The sequence below is a fragment of the Amblyraja radiata genome, chromosome 3, assembly GCF_010909765.2.
Source record: "Amblyraja radiata isolate CabotCenter1 chromosome 3, sAmbRad1.1.pri, whole genome shotgun sequence".
Taxonomy (NCBI): Eukaryota; Metazoa; Chordata; class Chondrichthyes; order Rajiformes; family Rajidae; genus Amblyraja; species Amblyraja radiata.
Window position 1 is genome coordinate 75,398,670 of NC_045958.1, and position 14,305 is coordinate 75,412,974.

The 14,305-nt window shown below is 43.7% G+C and overlaps 1 protein-coding gene across 1 annotated transcript in view; it reads left to right on the forward strand.

Moving 5' to 3' along the window:
* The first annotated feature begins 2,842 nt into the window (after nucleotides 1-2,842).
* The window catches only part of mamdc2 (MAM domain containing 2), an 86,915-nt gene continuing 75,452 nt past the window's right edge, over nucleotides 2,843-14,305 (forward strand). Inside the window, exons 1-2 of the mRNA XM_033018118.1 lie at nucleotides 2,843-3,077; nucleotides 3,270-3,386. Coding sequence (XP_032874009.1) covers nucleotides 3,020-3,077; nucleotides 3,270-3,386 — 175 coding nt within the window. The 5' untranslated portion in view covers nucleotides 2,843-3,019. The remainder of the gene's footprint in view (nucleotides 3,078-3,269; nucleotides 3,387-14,305) is intronic.

The following is a 14,305-nucleotide window of genomic DNA, read 5'->3' on the forward strand; positions in this document are numbered from 1 at the left end:
TTTCTGGGGGTTGTGGGTTCCAGAAGTTCATTTCCCTCTGAGAGAAAATAAATCCTGTACACCTGTTTTAAGTGATGGGCCCCCATTTTGCCCTTGTTCCTGACTCTCCCAATTGTGAAAACATCTCAACATCTACCTTGTCAACTCCCCTGAAGATCTTACATGTTTGAATATGTTTGAGAATTTTTCTATGCTCCAAGGAATATAGACCCAAGCTGCCCAGCCTCTCTTGATAGGACATTTAAAATCCATCCACGCCATGCTTATTATACCTGTTGAACTGCCAACCTTGATAGTTCTCTTGCCTCAATCCTCCTCAATGTCTTTGTCACCTTCTGCTTTGCCCCTGATACTTACAGCAAACTGGCCTCCAGTGCAGGCTGATGCAGAGTTGCCCTACCACCATCCTCCAATAATAAGCGAGTTCGGTATCGTGGGATTTGTCAACGGTCATTTGTGATAAAGAAAAAGAGAACGAAGCACTGGCGGTATAAACTGTGTATAAATTGTTAACTATTCTACCAATGAATTCATCTAGAATTCTGTCAATAGCTTCCTTTCTTGTTCTGCTGTTGACACACTACTTACACAGTCCCCGTTCTAGTTCAGTTCATTAATCTGCAATTTTGAGATATTCAAAAAGTTAAAGAATTTATTATTTTTATTTAATCCTTAATGTGTTTGCTACGGGAATAAGAAAAGAAGACTTATGTTTGAAACATTTTCTTATCTCTATTCATAATTTATGTGTAAAAATATATTTAATCTGAGGAAAGGGGGTGCCAGGTAGTGGGAGAGCGGGATGTAACAGCAAGAGAGAGAGGGGGCAGATGTGAGTGGGCGACAGGGGGAGATACTGGACTGGCGGAGAGATATTCTCGGCAGCTGAGCTGCTGCATGTGCACAGACCTGCGTTTCATCCGTAGCCAGGATTGAACCTGGGTCTCCGGCACTGCAAGCGCTGTTGAATTGCCACTGGACCATCCCTGTCCCCTCCCGAGTGTCCAATCCCTGTCTGGGGTAACTTTGGACTGACGGGACACCGACCTGGAGCAGTGGCGGCCCCGGGGTTACAGCCAGCGCGGCGAAGAAGCGCTAACTCCAGCTCAACTCTGCTCCAACTCCCGAGGAACCCGTTCCCCGATGGGCCAGGGACCATCAGCTGCAATTCTTGCCTTATACAGTGGCTGTCGGTTAACCCCCTCGGTGCCGGCAAAAGCTGAGTACCAGTCATCAACGAGGATACACACAAAATGCTGGAGTAAGGCAGCATCTTTGGAGAAAAGGAATAGGCGACGTTTCACGTCGAGTCCAATCTCCAGAGATGTTGCCTGACCCGCTGAGTTACTGTAGCATTTTGTGTGTATCCCCGTTGAAGACTGGTGCTCGGCTGTTGCCGAGGAGGTTAACCGACAGCCACTGGATAAAGCGAGAGGTGCAGCTGACGATTCCTGGCCCATCAGGGAATGGGTTACTTGGGAGTTGGAGCAGAGTTGAACTGGAGTTAGCGCTTCTTCTCCACGCTGGCTGTAAGCCTGGGGCCGCCACTGCTCCGGGCCAGTGTCCTGTCAGTCCAGGGTCACCCCGGACATCTCCGGCCGCCCCCGGACAGGGATGAGACACTGAGACACTCGGGAGGGACGGGGACGGTAGTGAGACTTCGCTCACAAATCTGCCTCCTGGGGTTATGCAGGAGAGGGGCGCATGGTTCGTCTCTGTATAACCCGGGAGGGCAGCCCGAGTGAGAATGGAACCCATACACCCAGGCTGAAGGGGGCCGGATTGTGATTCATTAGATTGTCACTGCTGAGATTTCTGCATGTACCAGTGGAGAAGGGAGAAATAGTGTTGCTATCGCCAGTAGCAATTCAACAGGACTTGCAGTGCCGGAGACCCGGTTGGATCCTGACTACGGATGAAACGCAGGTCTGTATCCACGCAGCAGCTCAGCTGCCAAGGTTTATCTCGAGTGACCTATGACCTGGGCATGCGCAGTCGGAATACCGAACTCGGTTATATCGCCTCCCACGCTGCTGAAGGAGCAGAGTAGCCTTTGGTCTTCTCGTCGCAGCTCTCCTGGGTTCAGCTGCCTCGCACCCCTGCCAGGAGTCCAGAGGTTTCACGCAGCAAGTGGGCACGTAATTTGGCGCCAGCAATCCTCATCCCAAATTCCTCCTCCCAATTTTGCCTTCGCTGCAGAGGCCTCCAGTCTGACTGGTTCCCTGACGCAGTATCATTGCTTGATGTGAATTTGTAGCACCAGATCCCAGTGACTCGGCGAGTACACATCAACACTGGCCTGACAGCATGTGGGTGGAACATGACCTCTCTCAACTTACCGACATTGGCAGCTGTGTGTAAGGCTGACAAACGGTTCTTGGATGTTTAATACATACAGGCTTTTCATTTATTTTTGGCGGGGAGGGATGGGAGTGGGAACTTTTTGTTAAGAAAAGACAAGACTTCCTCGGGTAATTAGCACTGGCATACTCCAATCCACATTTAACCCTGACCCCATCCTTTCTCCCTCTCTCTCCCCTGACAATAGCAAGAACTGTTCTGTGGAATGTACAGTCTCGCTGAACCAAGCAGCCTGAATGGTCAACCGAATATAAAATACAATTTAAAAAATGCCTCTTTGCAATTACGGCCGGTTAAAATGACCACTGATATCTGAAGAGTGGCGGTCGTGAATCACGAAGGGCACAGACTCTGCGTGGAAAGGACGGGTGCTGTCATTCTTCAACTCACATCCTTCTCTCTACCTCCGCGCTCGCAAATAAATAGCTTTACACAGCAGCTTATTTCTTGGTAGGTGTATCCCTGTGAATCTGGAACTCGTTACACTCCCACTCCCCCCCCCCCCCCCCCTTCCTTTGGTCTCTCTCTCCTCCCCCTGGAACATCAACACTGCTGATTCTGCAACAGAACGCCTCGTCTCTCCACGCACGGTATTACTTACTATATGAGGACCCTGCTGGGTGACCCAGAGTTTAAAGAAAGTTGAAGGACTCATTTCATGCACAGTCTTCACTGTGGAGCTGCCATGACGCCTCTGATACTCCTACTCCTGCACGGTAAATATTCACTCATTCATTTGTGCCTTGAGATAAAATTCACAATTACATTGTGCACCTGTTCAAGAGAGCAGAAACAACAACAACAACAACAAAATCATCTTAAGGTGAGAAAGAAGTATTTTACATTTGATGCATTCTGAATATCCCGTCTCTTTTTCCTCCCCTGTTTCTATGCATTTGGCCACAAAGTCCAACAGTTTGGCAGAGTCGAGATGCAGGGCAGTAAAGGATCGTGCGATTTCGAGAAAGACTTGTGTGGCTATGAATCAGACCTTCTCTTTGGACCATGGATGGTGAATTTACAAGGTAAATACTGCACCAAAGAGCAAACGCCGACCGCCCAAGTTCCGATGCAAATTTCAGAAATAAATACTGGGTGAAGTTAGAGGCTATAATGTTAGAGGCTAGAGCGACCAGTGCAAGCTCGCATCATGCAACTATGCACAGTACATGGGAACTATTGTTGCTCTCAAGAGTTAAGCATTTCAAAGCTCCGTCTGCCAGATCTGGCGCTATTTTGAGGTACAAATTTGTACAAAGTATATGTGAGCCACGGGTGTTTTAGGAGAGCCCGGCTTGCCAAGTTCTGTGCAGAAACACAGCGAGTGCATCGTGTGAGAGAGGCATCCTGTGAGAGAGGCAGGTAGAACTCAGCTGCTTGCTGTACACACACCTGTGAGCTTCTGTATTTATAGATGCGGGCACAGGGGAGTGCGCCCGATACCATGGTAACTGTATGTGTGGAACAATGAAGGACTCTGCAAATTCTCACCATTGTTTTCAAATCCCTCCATGATCTCAAGCCACCCTTCCAGGGTAAACCTCTCCATGCTTGAAACTCTCCGAGATCCTCATCTCGGGCATTTGATTGTCCCGCTCCCGTTGTCCCAGCGGCGATGTCAGCGCCTTCAAATGCTGATGTCTGACTGAGCTGTACAACTGTTCCCCCCCCCCCCCCCACCTCTCTGCTTCTTCACCTTCCTCCTGCATCTTCGCCGAAGCTTTTGAGCATGACGTCTAAAATCTCTCTAGGCTTGGTGTGAGATTTTAATTGATAATTGCTCCCGCAAAGCATCTAACGAGGTCTTGCTGCAATGCAACTATTTTTTTTTGTGTGGAATTTTTCCTCCAAGGCTCTAGTCGCTATTGCCAAGTTTGCGGTATTGGAGAGCAGTTTCCAGCGATGCATCAAACTGAGAGATGTCAGTGCAAGTGTGATGTTTCATTTTGAAAATCAAATGAGCTGCAGAGGCTGGGAATCTGAAATAAAAAAAACACAGAAAATGCTGGAAGCAGCAGATCAGGTAGCATCTGTGGAAAAGTTTCACCTTGAAGACCCTTCTCATGGAAATATAGAAACATAGAAACATAGAAAATAGGTGCAGGAGGAGGCCATTCGGCCCTTCGAGCCAGCACCGCCATTCATTGTGATCATGGCTGATCGTCCCCTATCAATAACCCATGCCTGCCTTCTCCCCATATCCCTTGACTCCACTAGCCCCTAGAGCTCTATCTAACTCTCTCTTAAATCCATCCAGTGATTTGGCCTCCACTGACCTCTGCGGCAGGGAATTCCATAAATTCACAACTCTCTGGGTGAAAACGTTTTTTTCTCACCTCAGTCTTAAATGTCCTCCCCTTTGTTCTAAGACTGTGGCCCCTGGTTCTGGACTCGCCCAATATTGGGAACATATTTCCTGCATCTAGCTTGTCCAGTCCTTTTATAATTTTATATGTTTCTATAAGACTTCTCACTTTCCCAGTTCTGATGAAGGGTCTTTGAAGCACTAATTTTGTTTCTATTTTCGCAGACGATGTCTGTTCTGCTGAATGTTTCCAGTATTTTCTATTTTTACCAAAGATAGACACAAAATGCTGGAGTAACTCAGCGGGGCAGGCAGCATCTTGAGTTATTCTAGCATTTGTGTGTCTATCTTTGGTTTAAACCAGCATCTGCAGTTCCTTCCTACACATTTTCTATTTTTATTTTAGCACTGAGTTTGATGTCCAAGTGCATTGGCAACTTCATGAAGCGAGACTGTACTTTCAAAGATTGCTGCAAATCTAGTTTTTTTTTTTTTGCACAGGCAATTATATAATTAATTCATTTCCACCTTGCCTCTCATATCTACCTTGTAGATGGATTATGAATGGCTTGTTATCTAAACAATTAATAATAAATTATTATTTAATTAGTTACAGGATGTAAGTGTTATAGGTATTTATAGCCCACCCCTAAAATCGAGTCACCTTTCTCCCTGAACTGAGTTTTTACGTGGTCACTGCAGGGGATAGTTTAAAGTCAACGACATCACCCTGAGTTTGGAGATGCCTTAAGGCCTGAGCAGAAATGATTGCTAAAATCTATCTGACATTGATGTTTAAGGATTTCTGCCGTTGGAAGGTAGCAGGGAACCACATAGGCATTTGTAATAGTTCAGTAGATTTGTGGTTACCGTTACTAATCCTGGCATTTTATTTTTGAATTGTTTCATTACACAAATTCCACAGCTGTCATTGTGGGATTTGAAGTCATATCTCTGGCTCGATTGCCCAGAGTAACATACTGATTATGTGTCATACCTCGAACCACTTTGGAAATAACTGTGAAAAGTTGTGTTGGTCTCAGTCACAGACTAATCTAACATAAGTGAAGGCCTTTTGGCCCATTGTGCTTATACCAGATCTTTGAAAGAACTCTCCAACTGGTCCCACTCCCTTGTTTTTTTTCCTTAGCTCTATCTTTGTAATTAGTTCCCTTTTGAAAGGCTTCTTAAATCTACTTTCATTGCCCTTTAAGGCAGCACAGTTCAGAGCACAACACATTGTATCAGAAAAGATTCTCTCGTATTGTATCATGCAGATCCTGCAGCACAGGAGGCCATTCAACCCATCTTTGCTAATCCCAATTCCTACCTATTGGTCCACGTTGCAGATTCTCACTCTTCAATGAATTATTGTTCCTTTTTAAATGTTTTCCAAATGTTTATTTTAAAAATATTTTTAAGTGTCCTCTTGTTCTTTGACCAATTAACTTTAATTCTGTCCTCAACCATCCACCCCGGGTAACATTTTCTCCATCCATTGAAATCCCCACAACAACTTTCAATCATATTATCAAATCTCTGCTTAACCTTTACTGTTCTAAGGAGCACTATCGAATCTTAGGGATCTGAAGTGAAGCTTTAAAATGTTGAAGCAGCCGAATGGCAAGGCATTGTTACTTTCAAGAGACATCTCTGGAATATCTGTTACGGTTTGATAATCTTGGCTTGTGCAGGCTCTCCAAAGTGATGGATGAGAAACACATGCTGGAGCTGAAAACTCTTTGAAGCATTGATAGGCTGAAGCATTTGTCCCCGAGTGCAACAACTTAGATGAAATTCCAATTAGACCCCAAGGAAACATCAAAGACAGAGCAACCCGATAATGTAAAAGAGTAGATTGCAACAATACTAGCTGATGTTGAAAAGAACAGCAGTGTTCTTCACAAACTTGGGATGCCCTGAAGCACTTCAGTAGCAATTCGTTTTTTTTGTCGTTGAGATTCAACAAATTTGGCATTTAATTTGCGTGCAGCAAGTTTCCAGAAGCAACATTGATTCAATTGAGCAGACAATGCACTTGGCAATGAAACATAAATACCAGTCAGGTCAGTGGGGAAAACAGCAGTGCCCCCATCTCTTCCTCAAGTAGCATATCCACAGGAAGGGTAGAGGGGTCTTCAGAGTAAAAGCCAGTGCTCTAGGGAATGATTCAATTCAATGATTTAATGATTCACTGATACTTTAATGTCACATGTACCTAGGTACAGTGAAATGCTTTGTTTTGCATACAACCCTAAAATCATACAGCAGACCTCACCGAGGCAGGACACAAGTGTCACCATGTTTCCGGTGCTGACAAAGTTACAAACGTTCACCGAACTGTCCAAGAGCATCATCACTGGGTGACAGGTACTCTTCACAGAATGCGTTGTCATAACCATGTCATACGAAAAGCAGAACAGTTAAGGCTGAGAGTGCCAACAAAGGCGGTAAGCAATTCAAAAACAAAAATATTGAAGAGGTGATTTTCCACTGTTCTGTACCTGATGGAAATCACTATTTTCCAGAGAGAAAGCATGGAAAAGGATGGAAAACTGGAAATGTCAGCCTAGATTGTACATTTGAATCTGTAGAACAGCGCACTCCAAAAGTGAGCTGGGACAGACTCATTTATGGTGAAAACATCTCTTTATATTTATATAAACTGCTCATTCGTGAATAAAGACATTTCATGAATGAACTAATAAGGCAAGCACTGTAAACGGAATTATTAGCTAATAATATCACATGCTCTGTTGCACCTGTCACCCACAGCTGCACACAGTGCTGAGACAGTCTGCAAACAGACATGAGAGTGCAGAGACAGTAGGTTTTGCCTGGATTCTTAAAGGATACGAGGCTAGAGGTCTGTGTGTGCACATGAGGTCTCACACTGCTCTAATGCTGATGCCAAATAGCAAGAGACACATTTCCCAGAAGGGCCACACATTCTGCTTCAGGACTGCCTTGAGTCAGTGAACTGGAACAGATTCAAGACCACTTCACCCAGCCTGAATGAGTGTACCTCATCGTCACTGTTTCACTGAGAAATGCACTGATGATTGAGTTGCGACAGAGATAATTGGGGTCTATCCTAACCAGAAACCTCGGATGAACAGAGCGGTTCACACTCCACTAAAGTCCAGATCCGATGCTTTCAAGATGGATCACCCTGTATTGTAAAAGTAGGCCAAGTATGATCACCCTAAGATTATCAGAGATGTTAAGAAAGAATTCTAGAACAGGCTAGAGGGTCAATTGAACCAAGCAGACACCAGGCAACTGTGGCAGGTCCTGAATACCATCAAGAGCTATAAGACAAAATTGGCAGCAATCTCAGATGATGTATCTCTATCAGATGAGCTCAATGCCTTTTACCCTCATTTTGAACACATTTCCACTAAGGAACATTCCACTCCCCCCACCTCCCCTTCCCTGCTGGCTTCTTTCCATACATCTTAGTAGCAGATGTCAGATCTGCTTTCACGAGGGTAAACACTTGGTAAGCAGCAGGTCCTGAAGGAGTCCTTGGGCAGGTTCTGAAATTGTTTGCCAATCAACTGGCCAGTCCCTGCTCTCTATTCGACAGTCTACCGTCCCCATCTGCTCCTGAGAAAACTTCATTAATATAGTCCGCAAGAAATGTAAAGTGACCTGTCTCAATGACCCAGCAGCTCTAGCATTGACCGTAATGATTGATTGATTGATTGATTGATTGATTAATTGATTTGAAAGATTGCTAATGGGCTACATCTGCTCCAGTCTCATGGACAACCTAGCCCCACTGTCATTTGTGAACAGGGTAAAGGGTCTACAGAGGATGCCATCTCCCTTGCACTACATTCAACTCAGGATCACTTTGACAATGCAAACACCCACGCATTCATTGACTACAGCTCTGCCTTCAACACCATGAAGCTCAGTAAGTATCTCTAAACTCCTGGTCCTTGACCTTGGGGCCTCTGATCTGCCATTGGGTTTTGGACTTTCTGATCAGCAGATCTCAATCAGTTAGATTTGGTCATAATATTTCCTCCACCCTAACCCTCAACAATGGTTCTCCTCAGAGCTGTGTGTTCAGTCCCCTGCTCTTTCCCCCATATGCCCATGACTGTGCGGCCATCTACAGCACCAACTCAATCTTTAAATTTACTCATCATACCACTATTGTTGGCCAGATCAACAACAAAGATATGAATTACAGGAAAGAGATCAGGAACCTTGTATTATGGTGTCAGAACAATAACCTATCCCTTATCATCAAGATGAAAAAGTCATTTATCGACCAAAGGAAGCAAGGAGGTGAACTCGACCCTGTCCCCATCAGCAGAGCTTCTGTACAGATGGTCAACAGCTTCAAGTTCCTAGGCATCCATATCACCAGCAGCCTAACCTGGTCCCATCCTACTGATGTGGTGAACTAGAAAGCTCATTGGTATATTGGCTTTCTTTGGTGTGTGAGCAGATTTGGCATGTCTACAAGAATTCTCAAACATCTACAGAGGTGCTAGGAGGTATTCTGATGGTGTGCATCTAGGCTTGGTATGGCAACTGCTCTGCTTCGGACCATTTGAACCTGCAGAGAGTGATGAACAGATCCCAATCTATCACACCTTGAGGATGTTGCACTGTTAGCTGGTCTTAGTATGAGTGAGAGTACACCAAAGACACCCATAAACTATGCTCTGTGCTTCCATATGTTTCAATGGTGGGTTTGTTGGCGAAGTGTATGGAGCAACAGGGCAACTTGAGAAGTAACTTTCAGATTATGTATTAGCTGCGTATGTAAGGACTGCAGAAGTTGTTGCCAGACAACAGATTGCAGTCATTCTGTGGTTTCCCACCTCAAAACACAACATCCCTCTCCAATGTCTTACATGGCACTTAAATAAGGTTGACGGGTGAATAATTGCCTGTCTTTTTTGTGTGAAATTTTTAATTATGGGAGCCATTTCTCACGGTGAATGCCAGGAATCGGAGGATTTAGTGGAGATAATGTTGATGGGATCTCTCCCATGCTTTAAGGTGCCTCTTGCAGGTAGTCCAGATCTTAGAAGTGCTCAGGAACACCAGAATCATGAGTCTTGCACCAGCAATGGCTCCCTCGCCAACAATCTGTCTCATCCCTTCCTTCTTTGTTGTTTTTAAGTATGTGTTAAATGTATGTTTTAGTGTTCTCTTCGCTTGTTTTATGTGGGAGATGGGGTGCAGGTTGGGGTAAACTGAAAATACTGAAAATATTGGGGGTGAAAATGACTTTAGGACAATTTGTTAGGAAATTGAAGGAAATGGTAACAGAATATTTATACAGCTGAGAGTATAATTTTATGGATGAGAAATTGTGTTCAACCAATTGATGACTTCTTTGACAAAGTAACTAGCATGTTAGATAACAAAAAAGCCAACGGATGTAGCAAATTTTGTTATATATAATTTGGTCTGTAAAGTGCCCCATAAATGATTACTGCATTAGATAAGCACCTGTGGACTTGAACGTAATAGGTTAAGTCCCGGGGGTCAGATATGGGGCTTTATGTGTGGGCCAGATATATTGTCAGTGCAGAGGGGCTGGGAGCAAGGCCAAGTGTGCATCCAGAGTCAAGGTCTGGAATAGTACTAGGTGTGCAGTCAAAGCTGGGACAATGGGAGTGTTCAGCACTGGGAACCTGAGCAGGTAAGCAGCTATGATCAGGGTAGAATAGGGGGCCAGATGTAAGGCTGGACAGGGTCAGGATGAGAGAAGATATGCAACTGGATTCAGGGGCAGGAGTAGTACCAGGTGTGCAGTGAGACCCAGGTTGGTCAACATGGGCCAAGTGCTTGATTATAATCTGATTTCCATACATTAATATACTAAGATCATTCATGTGCTGCACCTGTTGATCAGAGCATGGCTCTACTGTGGAATGTAATTAGGAATGTAATTTAGCCTAACCTTATTCTTAGCTACTCCAATTTAAAGCATAAATGTTGCATTCAAGTGTAAGTTAAAAGACTTGCTACAGTAAGCACCAGATTGCACAATTTCAAGCTGAAAAATTCAAAAGCTCCGTACCCCCCTCCCACATCCTCCACCCATGGTCGCTATGCTCCCTCGGACTTGGTCTCTCGCAATTTCTCACTCCCAACTCTCATGCAATGTTGGCAGCCCTGAATTATAGTGCAATAATAATAATAATAGTCTATTGTAGTTCAGAGCTTATTTGTTGTCGTGTTTAATAGACTGATGGCAAGGAAGAAGATGTTCCTGAACCTGGACGTTATGGTTTTCAGGCTCCTGTACCTTCTTCCCTATGGCAATGGTAAAATGAGTGTGTGGCCAGGATGGTGTGGGTCTCTGATGATGCTGGCTTTTTGAGGCAGCGACTTCGATAAATCCTTTCGATGGCGGAGAGGTCAGGGCCGGTGATGGACTGGGCAGTGGTCACAACTTTTTGCCGTCTTTTCCGCTCCTGGACGTTGTTGAGAATTTGGGGAAAATTAAAAACTTGGAATAACATAGGAATGGGTGGATGATGGATGAAGGGACAGCTTCTATGTTGTATTTCTCTATGACAAGGCATTGGTGATTTTGCTAATCTAGCAATATTATCACCGGGGATTGTGTGGATCCTGTTCGGCTTTCTTTCTTTCTGGGTATAAACAACCCTGCTAGTGTTTCAGACTGTATTTTACCCCATTTCAAAACTTTAAGCATTGGGTTGAACCATCAATGTTTCAATGCACCAACTACTACGTAATGGTTTCTATTGTTCGAATGTAATGACCTTGATTTTGCAATTAGCTGCAAACTGGTGGACACCGCCCGGTCCTTCACAGGTACTGACCTCCCCACCATCGAAGAGGCAGCCACTATCATCAAAGACCCACACCACTCTAACTCCTACCATCGGGAAGAAGGTTTAGAAGTTTCAAAACCATCAGGTTCAAGAATTGCTTCTTCCCAATAACCATAAGGCCCTTGAACATTGCACAAAACTAACCTAATCTATGAACTATGGATTGTCGTTGGTTGCGCTGACGACTTTGTTTTTTTTAGTTTAGTTTAGAGATACAGCATGGAAACAGGCTCCTCGGCCCACCGAGTCCACGCTCACCAGCGATCACTCATTCACACTAGTTCTATGTTATCCGACTTTCTGAACCACTCCCTGCAATTTTACAGTTAATCTACAAACCTGTTCGTGTTCAGGGATGTGGGTGGAAACTGGAGCACCCAGGAGAAAACCCACGTGGTCATGAGGAGAATGTGAAAACTCCACACAAACAGTAGCTGAAGTTAGAATGGAACCCGAGGCTCAGGTGCTGTGAGGCAGCAGCATGACCAGCTGTGCCACTGTGGTGCTCTATTTGCACTACTATTTTACTTGTTGCATTATTCTTCTTCTTATCGAGTCCACACACAAGATTAGAAGTTGTTCAGCCAGAGCTGAACACACTTCTCGGCATCTGCATACAATGGTGTCTGTCTTGTTGCTTCTTGTGCTTCTTGTGTGTGGTGGTGGAAAGATTGGTGGGAACTGGGCCACGACGTGAACGCTCTTTCCTTGACCCCATTGAGTTATTAATTTTTTTTGTTTATTGTATATTATCTGTGTGTATTACAGGCCTGTTACACTATGGTGTGGCAGGTAAGAATGCCATTGTTCTGTTGTCATTACATATGACAACTCTTGACTCTTGATTACATGGTCTACAAAGATTCCAGCAACCTCAGTGGTGTGGGCTTCCCTTCCCCCAATGTCAGCTGCCATTAGGAACTAGTATAAATGGATTTCAGTTCAGTTTCAGTTTAGCTTATTGTCACATGTACCGAGGATCAGTGAAAAGCTTTTTGTTCCCAAGTTCACGTTCACAAGTTATAGCAGTAGAATTAGGCCATTCGGCCCATCAAGTCTACGCCATTCAATCATGGCTGATCTCTGCTTCCTAATCCCATTTTTATGCCTTCTCCCCATAACCCTTGACACCCGTTCTAATCGAGAATTTGTCTATCTCTGCCTTAAAAATGTCCACTGAGTGTGAACCAGTCAGCAAAAAGACAATACATGATTACAATCGATCCATTTACAGTGTATAGAAAGATGATAAGGGAATAACGTTTATATTTCCCAGCCCAGCAGCTAAAGTGTCATCACTCAGTCATTCTCACCGAGGATTTCTCACAGGCAGCAAATCAGGAGGGAAAATCGGGAAGGAAAAAAAATCTTCTAACTCGCACCCTAACCCTGTTACAAGTGTGAAATACAGCATGGGACATACACAAGTTTAAGGAAGCAATTGAAATATTGTGAACAAAGTGAGCTATTTAATAATTAAAACAGATTGCATGTTTAAATATGTATGCAGGAAATTAAAACCCATATACTTAAAATCAATTTCTTAAGGGCAGAGAGATTGCTCAACAGTAGTTGAGTCCTTGACATCATTTAAAACTCACTTAGACATGCAACAAAATGTATGAACTTTGGGGGTTTTTTTTACACGGTGGCCTATTTCGTAATCATCATCTATTCAAATGATCATACTGGATATAGTTACAATCATCAGTCACGGACACTCTGGGATTTCTACATTAAACTAAGCACGGGTAATCACAAAGTTGCTGCACTTTCACAGAAAAATGTCAACAAATGCTGTTTCACCGTGAGAGGTTTCTTGAAACTTGTGCCATTGTTTTTGTCGGACATGTTGGTTATCGGAGCAAAATGAAATCTCTGGAGCTTAGTTAGGCAAAAAGTAATGAAATATGTTCCTATCTAAGCAAACTGTCAGAGAGTGTGTTTGGGAGTTCAGACACTATTGCTCCTAATTTGAGCTGACATGAGATAATAGTCCTAATCCTCTCTCATGAATGTCCAGGGATTGTGTGAAAGAAAACTTGGCTAAATCTTTGAGGATTTGGCAAAGAGCTGAACACTATTTATAACTGATGGCACATAATTCATAGGGAAAATCAATTTAAAGAAATGAAAAATATTTCCTTTAAGGTAAATTGTATAATCTAGTTCAAATTGAACTAATAGACAATGATGCTTTATTGCCACATATGCAAAACACAGTAACATTCTCACTATAATGAAACAAAAATATTGGTTCTGAAGACGTTCCAATATAACCACATAAAGCCTGTACAGAATTTGGATGTTTGTATTTATTGCTTTGATACACCATTTGTCCACTGGCTATTCCTTTGCTTGAGTATCCATTAATATGCTGATGGTGAGTTTCTTGCTGCAGTTCATATCTAGTCGATCAAACCTCTCTCAATAACACTGAGTCATCAATCATTGTGAGAGTACTGCAGACACACATATCGAATGAAACTGCACCAACAGCACAGTGAGCAGTCACTTCGTCCATTCACTCCAGACTTCTAATTATACCCGACACAAAACTAATTTTACCTCCCTTCATTTGGCAGCTCACCCTCCTATTCCTATCTCTGTGCATTTACTGTATCTGGATTCCCCAGAAATCTCTCTTATTTTTCTCAACCATTTGGGATTCTCGTGAGTCTTGGTCTAAAGGACCCTGAAGGTGTTGGTCCAGATTACTGTTCTGAACATCAGGCAAAGGGGCTTGGATGTGAAGTTTTCACTCTATTTCTCTCTTCACAGATACTGATCATGGAAAGTT